Consider the following 19,739-nt stretch of genomic DNA (forward strand, 5'->3'; position numbering starts at 1 on the left):
TCACTGATATTCTTCAAGAATTCAACAGCTGCAAATGCTGCTGTCCCTGCTGCAGCAAACCAATACAGAGGGAAAACAGATTAAAAAGAAGCCTCCAGGGCATCAGCAGACTGTCTTCTGTTGCCTTTTTAATTAGATTATAATTAAGAACCTATTGTCTGTAGTCCGAGGTAACGCTGTGACTGTGACTTATAATTCATTTAGTTTTAAAAATACATCCAGAAAAAAGTGCTTGGAAGACTAAATCTACTTCAAGAAACGGAAAGAATGTGAAGCGTTTTTGTGTCAACATTACACGGTTGCATGTAGTCATTGTAAAAAGTCCTGATTATTTTTGCTACCATTTATTATTACTATTTATGTCAGTTATTTAATGCAGTAGATGGGAAAATGTGACATTTTTCTAGTAGGCATAAAACACAACCCACAGTTTTTTCTTATGTTATGTGCATGGTGAGAAATGAGTACCAGCCCAATGGGGGGAAAATTCTAAAATTGTCAGTGGAGGCTCATTTGAGGGATTCAATAATTCCAAACTGCTTTCTACGTATTAAATACAATAACATTCAAGATTTTAAAAATGTGTAAGTTGAGTCCCCTTCTCTGTTTTTGTCCTTTTCTCCTTCAAATGTCCCCCCTAACATTGCAGGTCCTGGCATGCAGTACACACCCATACATCAGATGCAGTGACAACATACCAGACAGCAGCATGGGGTCTTTGTCTGCACACTTCTTGACGTGGTCGGACTCTCCGGTCAGTGATGACTCATCAATCTTCAGGTCATTGCCCTGGATCAACACTCCATCAGCAGGAAGCAGATCTCCTGTAATGATAGAAACAGCGGAGTTGCTATATCTTCTGTAATGTATGGATACTGCCTTGAACCCTAAAAAAAATTGGGAAAACTACATAGACGCATGTGAGTTGGTCTGTCTGCAGATAATTAAATCCTCAACATTTAAATACTGTTGCATAAATCTATTTAATTGTTAAAGTGGACTTTATAATTTTAATCCCCCTCTGGAAATGAGGTGGAAGTCTATTTTCAGCCACTGAACCATAAAATTGACTTTGCACAGAACAATAGACAAGCCAATGGAAGAAGTCTGTGGGCATGTCCACCAAACCAAAGTTATCAAAACGTACTGAAAACTTTGGTCCATTTTAGTTCACTTTAATGACTGTTTCATTTAAAGCCACAGTAGAAATCAGTTCATACACAATTGCTCTTTTAGTAAGAGAGAGCAAAACAGATAGATGGCAAATATCAGTCAATCATTTAAATAGATGAAAAATACTGCGAATCAATATTTCTTCAAATGAACACCGGAATGGCTTTAGAATAATGAGACCACAATCATTTTCAAGCCTTACTTTTACTTGGCAATTCTGTCTGCCATCTTTAATAAATGAAGTTATAGATTTAAGGCAAATGAAGTACAGTGTGTCCTGTGCAGTGCTGCCAAATTGTTTACAAATAAAAGAGGCTAGCACTACAGAAATTAATACAGAAATTCCTTTAAACGAATACATCACAAAATATATGTATGATGTGTTTGAAATATATTCTGATGTTGTTAATAAATTGCTGAATGTGCCACTGATGTGCACTGAGCATGAAATATGGTACACTCAAATCTAACGCAGACAATCCTCTATTTTCTTTGCCACAGAATCAAAACAGTCACAGCCGTTTGATAATATTTGTTTTAGTGGAGGGAGGTTTGTGACCAAAGCTTATTGTAGTTCATGTTTGGGATCTGTGAACTATGTAAAATTAAGAGACCACTTCAGCGTTATCATTTTCTCTTGTTTTATTATTTATAGACGTGCCTTTGAGTTAAATGATTGTCAGTATTTTTTTTATTGTATTCAATAAACTACTGACAATTTTTCTCTGCGTTGGAATTCAACAGACACTGGAATGGCTGCCATACATGAAGACATAAAGATTTAAGAAAAATTTGGAGTGGTCTCTTTTTTTTCCAGAGCTATATACAGTTTGACAACATCCTCACACCTACCGTATTTGATCTGTGCAATATCCCCCACCACTATGTCTGACACAGGCAGCTGTATGACCTGGCTGCCGCGGACCACCTGGAATTTCTGCTCCTGCTCGATGCGGCTCTGCAACCCACGGAACTGCTTCTCCTTCGACCAGTCGTTGAAAGCTGTTACCAGTACCACACACACCACAGACAACAGGATAGCTGCGCCCTCGATCCAGCCGGCATCCGCCTCGCCCTCGTCCTCTACCCCACCTCCACCCGCGCCACAGACTACACAACAGTAAAATGAAAAGAAAGAAAAGAGCAAATGTTATAAAGGTGTTATGTCTTTTTAGAAAACTGCAAGCATTCTTATGACACTGACTTAAAATTAGATATCAGATCATGATTTTGATAATAAGGTATGTACTGAGAGCTCCTTTATGAGAACAATATGAACACTTTATGAAGAAAGACACGTAGCCGGTGCAAAATCCCACTGGAGAGAGTGAGTGTGAATTCTTTGCCTGTGTACAATGTATGTAATATAAAAGACAATTTCAGAAACAAAATAAGATAACATCTTCAGAGAATTCACTTCACCTAGACTGGCCATGTGTCTGCTCCACTTCATATTACTGTCCTGCAGTCTACTGGCTGTGCACTTGGGTATATTTGGGAATGAAACAAGGCTTATTCCCAGTGGTCCCCGTGCTGCTTCCTGTAATACTCTCGGAGCTATTGTGGCCTACACTCCTGACTAGCTGACTTCAAAGCCCCTCTGTGGGGTGATTTGCTTTGGACTATAAAGAAATTGCAGCTCACAAAAGAAAAGACATTTTAGGCATTACATATGAAGGATCTAAATCAAGCAAGAACTAGACTCAAAGAAGTCATTTGGACCTTCTGTTGTTCTTCAAAGTGATTCCAATCAATATATTCATTTAGTGGATTTACTGCAGACACTGCCAGAACACTTGTTAGACCACCAGTACCAATGCATATGTACTCATATGTACTCATGTAGGTTAAGTACAAAGGGAGACGTTTAATAATTAAATTGTTATCTAAAAAGTATTAACATTTAATGTAAATGACTAAATATTGTTAATTGAATGTATTTAACTGCTATTTAGTTGTTTTTTTCTTCAGTTTGTCCAGTCTTGTCAGAAAAAAATTAGTCCCTGACAAGTTCATTATCTCCTAAAGAGTATGTTACATTAGGTTGGCAGTAATGTGATATGTCATTTTATTATATTGCAAAGAAAAAAAAGATCTTTAAAAAAAAGCTTTTTTATGAACAAACTGTTTTTTTATGTCATTAAAAATAAGTAAATTATAAATAAAGGTTGTATACATTTGAAAACAAATTGGAGGAGTTCAGCCTGTCCTGCTTACTCACTGTAGCTGTCCGTGGTTCTGATCGTACAACTCTAGCATAGAGATATGTGTGCACTAACTGTTTTCTTGTATCTCTCATCAAATGACACACAATTATGCAGCATGTTTGTAGCTGTCCAAGGTGCTGAAATGACACAACTGGGAAACATTTTAGATATAAGCAGAAAATATAATAGCTAGTGCAGCTGAAACTTTCACAACTGAGTGAATGAATATATGACTGACTATAGGTCAAAGGCACAACCACATTGGTATGTATGTCTACTGAAGGTATTTTCTTTCTCAGGGATTCGTTTGGACTCATATTGTGTCTTTGATACAGACGCAATTAAGAGCCTCCTCATTCAACTGCAGCCAGGCTGTTTCATATGCAAATGAGAATTAAGTCATCCCACCACCTTCTATTTCTGGACTGTTGAGCTTGTTTTGACCCATAAATAAACAAATCCTTAAACCAGTAATGAGTGTCGTGTGGGATATTTTTCTTTTCACAAATAAACAGGGGCGGGGGGGAACATCCTAGCCCTCTGCACCCAGGGCCACGCCTATTTTCAATTCAGCCTTCATTTTGATCTCAACTTCAAACGTTCAAACCATGTAGTTTCATGACTTCATTGCAATGCTATAGCAGAAGGAACATCTGTCCACAGCCAGATAGAAAAAGGCTTGTTTATTAGTGATGTTTTATATCTGCAGTATAGTCATTATCTTTAATGCTACGATTGTATAATCCCTAAAAGTTCAGTTCAGTCAGCCGTTAAATATTTTGCCATCTAAGTTTCAACTCCTTAACAGCTAGATTTGAAGGATAAAACCCAGAAATGATTCATTATATTAAATATATGTGTGAAAAAAGTTAGTTGTCACAACATCCTTACACACCTGTCCTCCATCGCCCTCTGCCATACACTGGCACACAGTAATTTGGTGTTTATCTGAATAACGTGTTTTTGAAGTGAAAAGTATTTATCTCTATCTGAATTCACTTCTATTCATATCAGCAGGAGTGTATGTGCTGATCAGATTCATACATTCATATCAGTCAAAAATGAGAATTGTATACCAGCACCTCAGGTTCAAAAGAAGCTTGATTACGTTTCTCCAGATGGACGTTGCTATTAGCATAATGATTCCTCAGGCCAGGCTCGGCTTTATTTGGAGAGCTGACTCATAAAGCAATGCTGCTCAAAATATGCAAAGAAAATAATCAGAGTAAGAACAGAAAGGTAAGATCAAATTACCATACATTTGATGACTGGAGTTTTTGGCTGACTGAATAAATCGTTAATTTTCCCACTCATTAACCCCGACTTAATCCTAACTAACCAACTAAAAAATGTTATTAACTCAGAAATGATTTGATTAACCACCCTTGCAAGTTAGACAGTTGTTACCTTTTCTTCTTTCTCTGATATTTCCACCTTCATAACACTTTTAAAACCCTTAAAATGATGACTGGTCCCTTTGGCACGCTAACTGAATTCCATTACTGTGATAATGCTTTGAGCAATGACTGATGTTGCTGACTCAGCACCTCGTTATGGTCTCTGTCTTCATTTCCTCTTTCACGGCTCACAGTGCTGATGTATGAGCTCTGGGAGCTCAAGGTTATTTCTCTAGTCAACGCTTCATTAACCTTCCCGGTACCTCTCATGCACACATTTAACACGTTCATATTGTGCACGCACGCACACACACATTCACAGCTTGATCTCAGGTCATATTTTTTGACCTGCCTCACCAATTAAAAAGTGTGTGCTTAGATGTAGGTATGATAGTGTAAGTGAGTGCCTGTTGAAGTGTGTGTGTGTGTGTGTGTGTGTGTGTGTGTGTGTGTGTGTGTGTGTGTGTGTGTGTGTGTGTGTGTGTGTGTGTGTGTGTGTGTGTGTGTGTGTGTGTGTGCAAATCTAAAGACCTCTAAAGAAATGACAAGGCAGAATTCAAAGTCACTAAACTCACATTCTCCGCTGCTGTCTCCGGGAGGGTGGTAGAAGGAGAGCCCCAGGGAGATCAGGGCGGCGATCTCCAGGATGATGAGGGTGACGTCCTGCAGGGCCTCCCATACCAGCTGCAGGAAGGTTTTTGGCTTCTTTGGAGGTATCAGGTTTTTACCATAGATTTCTTTTCTCTTGTCCAGGTCAGTTTGGTCACCTGCGAGACCTGAAACAGAGAAAGGGAGAAGGATGTGTTGATCAATTGTTATCGTGTGTATAGGAAGTTTGTAACAGACGAGTTGCACTCAGTTTAATGTTGCACATGTTAAGGGTTAACACTACAGCAATCTGCAATTAGTATTAGAAAAAACAATATATATAATGGCCATTTTTATCCAAACAGTTTAACTGCACAGCTGCAGATATAATTGCTGTATTTTCGAACATTTTTTGATTTTGTATAGCTTTTTTTTTATTGTGACCTCGAGCCAGATTTGTAATCAATCTTTTTTCTCTCTGCCTTTCTTTTATCCTTTTCGCTCTCACACCAAACACAAACCATCTCTAATTACCAGTTTGAAACCTGTTGGGCCTCGACTCTGCGTTCCTTATATAATTCTGACAGAGCCTTGTGCTCTGACCTCATCCACCTCCTCAAACTCCATGAACTATTGCGCATAAATATCTTTGACTTCATTGCCCGTGGGACATTTGACTTTTAGAATGCTTTCCAGAAAATAATGCTTGTGCGGAAGCTGAAATAATATAGCGAAAGGGTCTGTTACATCAGAAGGAATGCTTTGGCAAGAGCAGCCGTACAACTTTGTTATCCACATAGCACTAACACAAACGAACCTGAAGCTGACATGCAATTATCTTTGCTTTAAAAAAAATAAAATACTTCAGCTTTCAATGTGGATAAATAAGAATCATAGAAGAATATGTTCTGTGAATATTATAAAATATAATGTTGAATATGGACTACTCTGCCTTGACTTTTGTTGTTCATATTGACACATTTTCATATATTCAATCAAAACAAATCTGCAAAATAATATTGATATTACTGATCTTGTTTGATTTTGATTGACTGACAAAACATTTAGTCTATCAAATGTCAGAATATAGTGATGAAGGTGATTCATAATCTCAGAGGTTAAGGTTTCATAATGTTCAGTCAAAACTTTACATTTTAATCAATACACTTCAATACTCTGCAAACAGGGTTCAGTCTGTACTTCTCTTTTGGCCTCCATTTTTAAGCTAAGGGATCAAATTACAATGTCATTGTATTTCATATTAATGTTTGTACATTATTCGCATTCATACAGGATTCATCTGCATCATTGGCATTTTGGAAACTCCTCTGAACATTAAACTAAATTGATATCAAACATTACAAAGCTATGTTTAGCCTGCTAACAACAATGCAAATGTGTGCTCTGTATAGTCACATAAACTGATTCAGGAAATAGCTCTATCGAGATACATTATTTTCTTCTCTCTGGCTGCTCTTTCAGTGCAGTGCCATTATCTGGTAGCTGAGCGCACACAGTGTGTGTATTCACAGTCTCTGTGTCTCTCTCTCTCTCTCACAACCACAGACATTACCACAGCGTTATGTCATGCTTGGTGCGTCACCGGGTCTCCCAGGAGTGGCCCTGGATTGCACCTGATAACATCACTGCTACATGACACTGTTTTACAAGTGAATGCATAGGACTGTGTGCCAATGTATTAACATATGGAGAATAGCTGATGATCAAGACGTATCATATGGCAGAGAAAAAGGAAAAAAGGGAATGACAGAGTAGTTGCTGGAAAAGCAGGTGTTTGGATACTGAACATTCCCTTGCTTGAAGAAGGGAGCTGGAGCAACAGAGAGGGAGGAGGACAGAAGGAGGGCAGGCAGAAAAGCAAACAATTTGCAGCTCCTACGTAGGAGAATGCCCTGGTTACAAATAGATCAGTCTATAAATAGCCTCATTATCCATTCTCTTTTAATTGTCTCTGCGAGAGAACCTAGCATGCTCTCCTATTGATCTCCACAGCACCCTGCCTCACATCACACACAAACACTTCTGTGTGTCCATGCATGTGTGTGTACGGGTCTGAGTCGTGACTGCCTGCACGTGCTTTGTGTGTGTGTGTGTGTGTGTGTGTGTGTGTGTGTGTGTGTGTGTGTGTGTGTGTGTGTGTGTGTGTGTGTGTGCGTGTGTGCGTGCGTGTGTAATAAGGCTGGATAAGCATGTCGGTAGTTGCTTGCACTATTACACTGTAAAACGAGAGCTCATATAATCGGGCTTTAACCAGTTCCTGTTGGTTAGATTCACGCACACACAGTCAAATCCAATCTCAACCGCAGATGCACATATTTATACATATGCATATTGTAGACCCCACTTAGGTCATGTGCACATCAAATTCGATATTCACTCATATTTCTAACAACACCTGATGCATCATCCTACTCCGCATTTCATCCATCCAGAAGCAGTGGAGGTAGTTGCAAAATGCAAATGCAACACTCTTCACAAGGGCAGCAATCATTTTACATTAAAATAGAACACACTGCATACCCTTCACTGTTTCTGCCCTGTGATAGGCTCCTGGGTGTGTTAAATGCATCAGTTCAGCATGACATCTAGCCTTGTTAAATGTTTCAACTCCGTAAACGCCCTTGAGATGTGAGCTGTGCTGTAATCAATCTCCTTAATCATTAAATACTCATTGCTTCCTGTGAAAATCCTCTGCTACATTATCATTCCTTCCTGGATAGCTGATTGCAACGCTGCTTAAGATTCATTTGCCAGATTATGAAATATTGTATTCTAAATACTGTCAGCCCACCTAACTGCTCTGGCAGGGGATTTTGAGGAGGCAGTGAGAGGGCAGAGAAACAGTGGTGATACACAGATGAGTCACAACTATCTCACACAGGATTAAGGGTGATTGCAAAGGAGTCTTTGTGCTGCAGTCTATCAGCAAGTAATGAAGACCGAAAACCACATTAAACGAGACATACATACAGAATAACAGGGAAAAGGCAACAAGGCACTCTTGGTGCTGTGTCGTGGATCATTTTCTATATAAAGTTATTTGGAATAGTTTTTGAAAGTACACCTACAGTATATAAACGACGATAAGACATGATGCCCTATCTTCATTAGTTTGTTTTTCAGATTGTCAGCTTATGGAGTTAAAACTAAGTGGGCATGCTGGTGACTCAGCAGATTAAGTAAAAGCTATTTATTGTACCAGAAATGCCTCCTAGTCTTAATCTTGCTTAGGAATTTGGTTGCACTCCAACAGATCACTCACTTCCAGTCACTTTATACTGAATACTAGCTTAATAAGCAGGCATTCTTAATAATAAAACCCATTTGGCCATACTCGACTGTGAGCATTACATCGCTACATAGCTACAGAAATGTAATTATGGTATTAATCATGAAAAGGACATGAGTGCAGCATAATAAATCAATATGGGCTTCTTTGGCAGCCTGGGAGCAGGGCAGAGAAAGCTGCCAGAGCTGCCATTACTTCTGTGACTCTGTAATGAGCCTCTGTACTCTAAGAGCAATTTAGAAACCTGACCATAAAGTTTGGCATAGGCACAACACTAATGTAATGATGATAAGATACTATGTCATTAAAAATGCAATGATTAGACTTAGGGTTCAACTTAGACTCTTTTCTTCATCGATTAATGCCTCTATTCTGCTCCTGCTTATTAGAGAGTTGGATTTGAAAGGTCTACAGTGGAAAAACACAATCAAATTTATAACACTCTCAATCAAAATTATAAGTTGCACTAAAAGATTTCAGAAACATTATATGCGACCAAGGGTTTACAGATGTTATTTAAATTCAATGACAATACAATTTAAAATTGTTCTCCTCCTCTTCTTTAATGTGCTACTCTATAATGTATGTCTGCTCATGCACTGATCTTTTCAACACAGCAGGATTCTGCTTTGACAAATGACACCTGCCCAACATCCTGCTTCAAAGACCGGGACTTAAAAAATAAAACAACTTTACGCCATTCTATCCGCAGGAGAGGAAATGGGATTTTTTCAGTCAGGGAGCATGATGGCATATTTTAACAGTTGGTCCTTTTTTGTGTGCTCGGTTAAAAATAGATCTCCATGGAAACACTATGCAACCCACTCGTTGAGTGGAAATACCCGCAACTGTGAACCTCGGAGAATGTGTGAATATGTAAGTGAGTGTGTGTTTTGTGTTCAGGAGCATGCATGTGCACGTGTATGTCTGTGCAGAGGTATGTACTGTATGTTTCAACAAAGACAAGAATTAAGCGGCATGATGACCTCCAAATGACCTTGCAAGATAAGCTTGTCACAGCGGAGCGGCGAACAAACAATATGACATCTAAAAAACAATATTAATATAGTGGATTGGACAAGGCTCTAATATGCCTGACTTGGACCCAGCAGTGTCTGCCCCCCCCCCGCACCGTTTGGTTCGACATCTCCCTGCCTGAACTTTGGTACCCCCCCACTCAAAAAACTGTGTGCCACATTGTCCTAAACAAGTCACCATGGCAACAGGGTTCTCCGAGGATGATGATGATGATGATCATCATCATCATCATCATCATAACGACGCAAAATATTGATGCCTTTTTCTGCAGCAAATCAATAGCTGCAACATGTAACAGAGGGGGAATGAAGAGAAAAGACAGAGCGGTTGAAGAGTGACTCAGAGTGAGAGAAAAGAGAGAGAAAAAGAGTAGGCTGGATGTAGAGTAACTATGAATAATAACCCATCAGTGGCTAAAAGGTAGATAATTATCCTGCTCTTATTAGAAGATGGAATGATGGAGAAATGTGTCACAGTGTCCTTGAGAATGACCTCCATAATTATGACACCATTTTACGCCATAAAGAGAGGCTTGTTACTGTGCGTACAGAGGCAGAATAGTATAGCTTCTCAAGGATCACATTAAGAAAATAATGTTCTGTTAATGATGTTAAGTGTAAGTGAATGACAATCAACAATCAACTCTCTTCAAAATGAAAGCAGCTGTCAATCACAACTGTCAATCATGATGTCTCACACCTTATAGCATTAAATAACACATTAGATACAAATGTATCCACAGAAACACTTGAAAATACACCAGCATGATAAGGACAATGTACAATGAAAGAAACCATATTTTGGAAAAACATATTTGCAGTGTGACTTGACTTTTTACCTTTGCCCGGGTGCTATCAGCCAACATTAAGGGGGAAAGTTTCGGGTTTATACTTCAGGTGGCCACAAGGGGGCGATCACAAAGCTTGGGGTACTTTTTGGTTTGAGTTGTGAGGTTTTCCATCTTTATATAAAGTGGAAAGACTTGTGTGCAGGGTGTGAGCCAGTGAACGGATGAGATAGAAAACTAGCCATATATATGTTAACTTAGCAGCGCAGTGGGAGCAAGCAAGATGTTGGTGAATAAGACCTAAGCCAATTTCCATTGAATTGCCCCCTAGTACTAAAGTGATGGTGGTTAGCTGCGACAACTTCAGCCCAGGCTCTCTTCAGTTGGAAAGACCTTTAAGGCGTAAAGCTGTGCATAGCAGTCTATGTAAGAGTAGGAACAAACTCAAACCAAAGGTTATCGAGGTATATATATGGTATATAAAGACAATCCAGTGGATCAGAGAAGAGGATGAAGACACATTTCATCTAATGAGCCTCTTCATTTTAAGACAATAGTCGAAAATATGGCTAAATTGAACTGATTCCTAGGAAGGGGGCCACACCCAGCAGCACAGCAGTTCCACCCACTGCTAAATGAAGACCTAATTAGAGAAACCAAGTCCTTTTTCACACTTAAATGCAATTGGGCTTGATGTTTTCGGGGGAAACATCAGGGGACTGATGTTAGTGCAGAGTTTGAAACAGCAGTAGAGGGGTGTCTTATGTTCAGGGAGGATTTCTCTAAGTTTGGTTTTAGCACTTTCTTATTTGGTGTTTTCTTTATTTGTCAAATGATCAGTCTCTTTGCTTCGATCACTATGTGGTTTTGCATGCTCTGATTCTCAGACACTTCACAACCAGGAGGATTGAGAGTGCGTGAGGGGATGTCAGGAGGGAGGATCTCTCTGAGAGGACGAGTTGATATGACATGTCTTCAGTGAAGCAAACCAGGCGAGCAGATAATACTGCACTGTGTGTAAACAAACTGATGGGAAAATACATTTTACCGTTTCATGCGGACATGCAGGGTCACACGAACATAAATAGATCTATTGTTCATTCCCCCTACAGCCCCGTCTGAAAGGTAATGGACTGGAAAGGGACACTGAGTAATTTCTGACACCATGTCTTTCCCTTTGTGAGAGTACTCTATGTCTGTATGTTTGTATGGGTGTGACACAATACTACAACATATTAGGGTAGATTTTTGCTTGTGTGCACAAAATAACAGCCTAGTATCATAGTGCTGATGTACTGTGCTACAACTAAGAGAATCTCACTCCAGGAACAGAGTGGTAGATTTCCTCTTAGCTATCAGGCAAAACTCATAGGAGCTCTGGTCATGGCGGCAGCTTTACTGGAAAATGACTTTTTTGGGGATATGTGCTTATTTTTGTTCCGATTAAAGTTATATGAAAAGGCTGATATGACTCTGATATCTGTACATGAAGCGATGGGGTGGGAGGGGGGGTATATCTTTGCGGGGGAACAGTTGCCAGGCAACCAGTGGAGACTCACAGAAGTGACTGGTCCTGGCCAATAGTAATCTGGCAGATTGCCCCTCCATAAAACAGCACTTTGTTTACTACGTGAGATATCATGTTTTAAAGGGCACAATGAGTAGGATTTGTCTGTTGCAGTTTGTATACAACAATCCCCCCCCCCTTACTTCAGGCTCAACAAGGGTAATGGTGCTTGCCACAATAACAGCTCAAAAACAGAACAGGAAAGAAAAGGTACAGACACCAACGGACACATCTGGTGATGACTGAAGGGACTCTCATCGTGCCCTTAATTAGTGAGCTTTAAAGGTGCTGGAAGCCAAACCTTTGAATGGGGCATACATCTTCATAGATTATCATGCTTGATTTCAACAATGCTAACAGCTGACTACTTAATACATGCTTAAAAAACAGTGTTATAGGTCTTTCTTTATTAACACAAAGGAACCACTGAACATATATTTAGTTTTTTGGTGTGTTTTCCTTTTAAAAGCCTCAAATGCCAACACAGTTTTCAAACGGTCTGCCGACAACCCAAATTAAATGTATGTTGCATTGCCGAAAATAAAAAATCCAATTCTCACGCATGTGTGTGTGTGTGTGTGTGTGTGTGTGTGTGCGTGTGTGCGTGTGTGAGTGAGTGTGTGTGTGTGTGTGTGTGTATGTGAATCTGTGGGGGCAGCTGCACAAGTGGGTGATTTTTGCTGTCACGCACTGTGCTCTATGAGTCTGACTCATGCGAGAAATGGCAGAGTGGAGTGAGAGAACACAGCTCACAGCTCTCGTTTTCACACACAAAGAAAGAAAGAAACACACAGAAACACACACACACACACACACACACACACACACACACACTCCACAGGATAACTGATTATTACTTATTATTCCTACTTTTCGGTATATATGTCCATAAATGTTGCGTGGGAGTCTTACACAGCTGGTTGAATATGGTTGCATAAAAGACTAAATAATGCATCCCACATTCATTTGTATAGGCTATTTTTTTCTGAACCAAAGTACACATGTTTTTTAGTTTCTATGACGATAATTCTTGCACTTTTATTTTATCACGTTGTGAAAAAAGGCTGATTATGTAATGTTATGCAAGACAAAGAAACACAAAAAACCTGAGATGTGGTCGGTGTATGCTGCTCATATCACATCATTGAAATACCCAAAGGACTCATTTACACTTCTTAGAAACCTTTTTAGGATATCTTACAAGTAGATCAAGAAGGGGGGGAAAGGCATGTTGGTATTGGTGGGGAGGTTCGTTGTATCAAACCAAGCCCTCCCAATTTCTCCTTAAGCTGAGTAACTGTGTAAATAAATCTAGTGTGTGTGACAAAGAGGAGTAAGATGTGGTGAAACTAAAAAGTGAAAAAAAAATATATGAGTTTCTTACTGATTGTATTAGTGCTTTATTGTATCAGTTGCACCATCTAAGCAACATTGTAACTATAGATCTGTGTGTGTGTGTGTGTGTGTGTGTGTGTGTGTGTGTGTGTGTGTGTGTGTGTGTGTGTGTGTGTGTGTGTGTGTGTGTGTGTGTGTGTGTGTGTGTGTGTGTGTGTGTGTGTGTGTGTGTGTGTTTCAGAGAAAGAGAAAGTAACGCCAGCTTGTTTACACAACAGCTTAGTGATAAGAAGGACAAAGAGTAACAGGCTGAATGTCCTTCATCCTGTAATGCAATCACTCATTATTTCATCAACCCGTTAATGATCACTGGTATCTTTTGTAAATCTATGTCCGGATAATTGTTGAGTAATCACAATAACAGTCAATTCCAATTTCTTTACTTTTCTCTATGTATTTGTATTTATTTGTTTGCCTGTGCCGTTGCAACAGCTTCATTTCATTCTTTAAAGGCTTTAATTTATCTGTTGATGACATGTGTTAACTCATAGCCACTGTGAGGGAAAAATAAGAGCTGTTGCGATCCTGTAGCCTTTTAAACAGTCCTCTCCTTTTCTTATGTTCTCACTTTCTCTGCACATTCCTGCATATATGAAGGAAACATGGCTGGTCCCTATTCCCTCGATGTGTAAGTCTACAGTAAGCATATTTATATAGGGATTGTTGATTTTTTTTACAGCACAAAAATGTTGAGAGCTTCCATATGGCTAAAGATTTGGAGCTAAACATTCCTCTATATTCTCATTTACTAAATCTGAATTGATGTTTAATTTGTTCTAAATAATTCCACATGGTGGACGGTAATGGCTTTTAAGGAACAACTACGATCTGAATAACGCCATCTCAATTAACCCTAAAAGTAATTTTGGCTATTATGTGGCTTTGATCAACATTGCAAATATGAAGCTGTTGCATTATCCTCTCATGCCCACACACTTATGCAAACCGCACACAAACACAGTGGAAGCACAGTCGCACACACAATTCAGAAAACCTTTCCCCCTGGCAGGGAAAAGCGAGAGCATTCAGGGCCAAGAGGCTGAAAGGGAGAGTGACTGTGGTCTATCTGCTGTCTCCCATCTGGGTGACAGTCTCTGGTTTTGCCCAGCGGCTCAGATAAGCTCTGGACACAATAGGGACAGCTATTAAAATTCAAACTACCAGAGAGAGTCATGAAATAGTCATGACAGGTAAGAGAAATCGACACACTCGTATGTGCCCCTCACTTACCGTCTTCTTTGAACTGCAGGGGAAATACAATGTTTGGGGTACAGAGAGGAGATAATAGATAAGAGGAAGCATACTCTGATTCATTTCAATATATACTACTAATACACAAATAAATAATTGTAATTCAAATTTGGCATTATCCAATACAATTATTTATACAAAATATATGTAATATATCCAATAAACTCTTTAAAAACACTAACTCTGAACACTGAAGGGAAATAGAAGAATTGAAGTATTGATCTCTGCTGGCGTATGCGGTAGTGCTTTTATAGACCTGTAATGTGACTGAGCGCATGAAACCCCATCCAAAAAGTTCCATCTGCAGCACAAATGGATGCATCTCCTTTAATATTCCTGACATGGACCAGATGTACTTAAATGGTATTCAACACAATTGATTTTTCCAAATGCCACTAATGTAAGGCTAGATTTGGCAAGGTAATGTTTCCGTCCCGTAAAGACTAAAATAAGAATTTGAATGCGTGTCTTTTCCTCATAGTAAATGTAATTTTACATTTATCAACCTTTTAACTTGGGTAAATTATCCAAAAAACGGTATTATGTTATTAAAGCAATTTCTAAATGAAGACTCTGTTAAATCCAAAGGTTTTTTCCCTGGATAGATTGCAATAGCTGGGTTAAATAAGGGAACTGTAGGAGCTGTGTTGGTGTTTGATCTTGCTCCCCTCGGTGAGAGTTGCTATACATGTGGCAGTACCCATATTCCTCTGGGCAAAACTAAACAGCTTTATTTTCGCATTCATTTATGCTCATGAGCAAGGCTGGTATTTCCAAAATGTACAAAAGGTAACATACTGAGAGCAACAGTATCTATGTTCCTGTTCCTGCTGCTGCTGGGATAAATTATTCTCTACATAATGTGCCAACTCAAAGTTGAGGGATAGCTGCTCCATGCCCTTGAGCAAGGCAAGGCTGGATCTGGTCCAAGACTGTATCTGTTTATGTGCCCTTGAGAGGGAAAAGCTGTCTGTCTGTTTTGGCAGCAGTGGTACCACCCTTGTTCTGCCCCACAGCGGGAGAAGAGAGAGCAGAGAGGTCAACTCAGGAAAAAGAGCTGACATGGAGTGAAACAAGCCGGTTATAGCCCGAGACTCTGCATATTCAGCTAAAAGCATCACCACGCCTGTCAACTAGCTATCCATACTCTTGGCTTGCAGCAGCCAGTTCAGATTTTGGATATTTGAGAGGACAACAGCTGAATTTAGATATATGACAGCAGGCTGAGACACTTCAAAATGTCAGCTTTTAGCACTATTTTTTTAGCAATTAGCTAAGGATGGACTTTCCAGGGGAGCAGGACCTCAGTTAATTGTTCGCTGTGGTTGCCTGGTGGTAGAATGAGGGGGTGTCACAGGTTCAACAGCAGCCTGCCCTGGAACAAGACACTTCTCCTACCTTTACACGCATTGTACACAGAAAACAAAAAGGAAATGGTGTTAAATACAATTAAAATAAAAAGGAAGGGAGATGATTTGATATCTACCCCTGATAGCATGCTTTAGCTTTACATCACCAAGTATCTAAACTACCAAACCGCAGCATTCACCAGCGTCACTTTATTCTTAAAAAATGACATTGATGGAAAATGAGATCATAATAAAAAGCGAAACTTTCACATTCATCTGATTGCAGTGGATAGCTTTAAGTGATAGCTTGATATTTGTTCTGATGTGAATTGAAAGTATAGTATAATGATTTGTAAAATATACACTTTACATATGTTCTTCTTTGAGGTGGACACTTCTTTTACATAAACAAATTAAAGTTGATTGGGCACATATTTTATTCAGCCACTGATTGCCTTATAGTCAGTTTTAAATCTCAAATCTACCGAGACTACCTTCCACATAAATGTTTTAAATGTCAACTGAGTTCCAATCTGTACAGTAGCAGTATAGACTCACACAGGCAGACATACTGTATACTGTTGTGAGTCAGCGCCAGGCTCCTTGGGAGCAGGCCAACATGGTCTGGTTTTTGGCATCTGTCCTCTTAATTCAGTCAGGCATCTCTTGGGACAGCTGACTTCACTGCCGGCCATGTCCAGCCAATTATTGCTGCTTGATTTGCTGAGACCAATGTGTTCGAAAACAACATAGAAACATAAATACATATCATTTATGTGCTGCACAAAATATTAGCGACAATATTAGCATCACCTTTTCTTTCCCCTACAAAAACAATTTCAGCACCTAAAACTCGACTATTGCCTACATGTATTGTAACTTGTAAATTCCTATAACCTATACTGTCTTCTTACTTGACATGAACCACTATTGATGAAAAGAGGTACAGATTTCAGATAATTTGTACATTCAAGACTTATTTCTCAAACAGAAATAAGGCTTGCTTTAGATTAGGGATGTTTTTCAGGTTTTATGCAAGACCTTGTTTAAACCCTGTCTGGGAAACCAGCCCACAGTGTGTTTCTCTGTAGACAGTAATCATACCCTTATAGAAAAGCCTTAGCATTTGAAAAGTGAATGCTTGTTAAAACACCTCCCAGCGGAAATGTTCATATGCTATTATCATTTTCTACATCTACCCTGCTTTCCTTTTTGTATTATGCTGCATTTAAAATGTGGCATACAAAAGCCTTATCAGATGTCGCTTACATCTTTGGTAGGATTTCTTTTTTTAAATTATTTTGAATGGTGAAAACCGCATGCACAAAATATCTTTCTGGGTTCTGAGGTTGGCGAAGCTGTCCTTTATTTAAAAAATACATAAAATCTGTGGCAATAAAAGCAAAAAAAATGATTGATGAGGGGTTGAGGGCTTTTTGCTTTCCAATACCGATCAGTGAAGGCAAAAAAGAGTACTAAGATGGGACGCTGGGTTGGATATATGGGTCATTAAACCAAATAATTTCATTGAAGAGGCTGTTGTTTGTGTCCTGTGTTAAACCAAAGCTGAAATGTTGACGATGTTAGTTATAACATACACACTGACATCATCTTTTTATCAAGATTGCTGATATTTTTGTTGCCTAAATATAATTAAATTATTTACCACGCATTGACCACGCATTGACCACGCATTGACCACGCATTGACCACACATTGACCACGCATTGACCACACATTGACCACACATTGACCACGCATTGACCACACATTTACCACACATTGTTGGGTACACAATGCAAACCATAACAACAGGGGGTGGTATAAATACACAATAAAAACTGCTAGATGCTTTGTCATCTTCCGTTTAAAGTTCAAGTTAAAAAACAACCTGTCGCAGAGAATAAACACCAACCAGAGATCCCAATTTTATATTTGTGGGTACATCCTGGCAACACGAAATGCAAGTTCCTCTTGTTTCAGCACTCATAACTGATCTAGAAGCATCAATACAATTGTAAAACATGTTTTTTTAAAGATATACGAAATAAATGTAGAGGCTCAACAACTCCTGAAGGTTTCCACAAATTCATTCCTCATTGAATCTTTTAATATTGCATTTAGAGGACTACTGCAGAGGGATTAACCACTGTGCCACAATACTGCTTGAGCAGTGCCTCAAGGTCACCGCCACTACACTGCAGAACACCTGTGTGAGTAGTGTGCATGCCATTTACTGTGTGTGTGTGTGTGTGTGTGTGTGTGTGTGTGTGTGTGTGTGTGTGTGTGTGTGTGTGTGTGTGTGTGTGTGTGTGTGTGTGTGTGTGTGTCTGCATACGGTGTGGTGTTGCTCCCTCGCACGGCAAAATGGCTGTATATCATTTATAATCTGTCCTCTGAGAGCACGCTCTCTCTCGTCTGTACTTCCTCCTATTCTATTCTTTCTTTACTACCTCTTCCATTCCTTTTACAGAGTCATTAGAGGAGGGGAGGATGGGGGAGGGCAGAGAGGAGAGAGGCAGAGGAGGAGAAGGAATTGCAGAGCCGGAGAAATTGTCCTTATTAAAGAGACTCCATGTGAGAGATCCCTTGTGGGACAGAGATTAAATAGACTGCGTCAGAGGGGAACACGCTCGTGGTGCTGCGACTGGAGGACGTGATAAGGATGATCATCAGGGAGTGAGGGATGGACGGAGGGAGGAAAAGAAAGGGAGCAATGATAAAAAAGCGATTATGGACCAATAGTCAAGAAGAATGAAGAAAAGGAAGAGAAGGAACAGCCAAGCCATTCTCATTTCCGACCTGTCAGATAGAAACACTTGGTCAGGACCCTTAGGCAACACTTTTAACGCACTGGGCAGCCTTGTCTATCTATGACGCTCCACTAGTGAAGCAACAAACACGTTGCGAATTTGACAAAAAAAGACTTGAGTGTGTTCGATCAACTGGCTAAGATGTAAAAGGTTGTGGTTTGGGGTAAAATAATGTTTTTTTTAACTTTAAGGTAACTTCAAATATCTTAACATAGAGTTTTGTTTTTTTACAAGGGAAAGAAACAGTGATATCCTGGGTGATAGTTTTGGGTTTTGACATCTGGAGGAATTGTTTTGAGCATCTAGTATTACCACGGATGTATTTATATTGAAGTTACTTTAAAGCCTGGTGCATCATAAGAGGGTATCAGTCACATGACAGAGCGCCTTTGTGTATTTGTCTCCCTGGGTATGAGACCGGCCTGGACGGCTGGGCTGGAGATAAGAAGAGGAGAATGTGCAGAAAAGTGGCAGCACACAGACTGAAAAGTGGACTTTATTTCAAGGGAGGGATATAAAAAGATTAGACGGAACACAGGGAGGAGGTGGGTGTGAATGAAGAAAAATGAGAAAGAAAAGGAGATGAAATGGGAGAGGTGTTTAAACCAAACTGCAGTCACAGAGAGGAGAGAGGGAGACAGGGAAGAGAGAGAAGGTGAGAAGAGGAGGATGACAGATGAGGGGGGGCAAACTGTTTCCTGAGTTATGTATAGAATTCATAAAGGCCTCGTCATGGGAGTACAGAACATAGCATGTGAGATATGTGGGAGGAGGTAAGTGAAAAATATTAAAGAGGGTCATTACAGCGCTGTGTATTATAAGGTGGACAGATGTTGCAAGAGGAGCTGACAGCAGAATAGACAA

At 39.6% G+C, this 19,739-nt stretch overlaps 1 protein-coding gene across 11 annotated transcripts in view; it reads right to left on the minus strand.

The window, feature by feature from the left end:
* atp2b2 (ATPase plasma membrane Ca2+ transporting 2) overlaps nucleotides 1–19,739 on the minus strand; it is a 97,618-nt gene that overhangs the window by 34,247 nt on the left and 43,632 nt on the right. For all 11 annotated transcript variants that reach the window (XM_063911400.1, XM_063911402.1, XM_063911404.1 and 8 more), the window contains 3 exons: nucleotides 5,353–5,553; nucleotides 2,026–2,283; nucleotides 699–824 (listed from right to left, as the gene is read on the minus strand). In XM_063911400.1, the coding sequence (XP_063767470.1) occupies nucleotides 699–824; nucleotides 2,026–2,283; nucleotides 5,353–5,553 (585 nt within the window). The remainder of the gene's footprint in view (nucleotides 1–698; nucleotides 825–2,025; nucleotides 2,284–5,352; nucleotides 5,554–19,739) is intronic.

The sequence above is a fragment of the Eleginops maclovinus genome, chromosome 20 (assembly GCF_036324505.1).
Source record: "Eleginops maclovinus isolate JMC-PN-2008 ecotype Puerto Natales chromosome 20, JC_Emac_rtc_rv5, whole genome shotgun sequence".
Classification (NCBI taxonomy): Eukaryota; Metazoa; Chordata; class Actinopteri; order Perciformes; family Eleginopidae; genus Eleginops; species Eleginops maclovinus.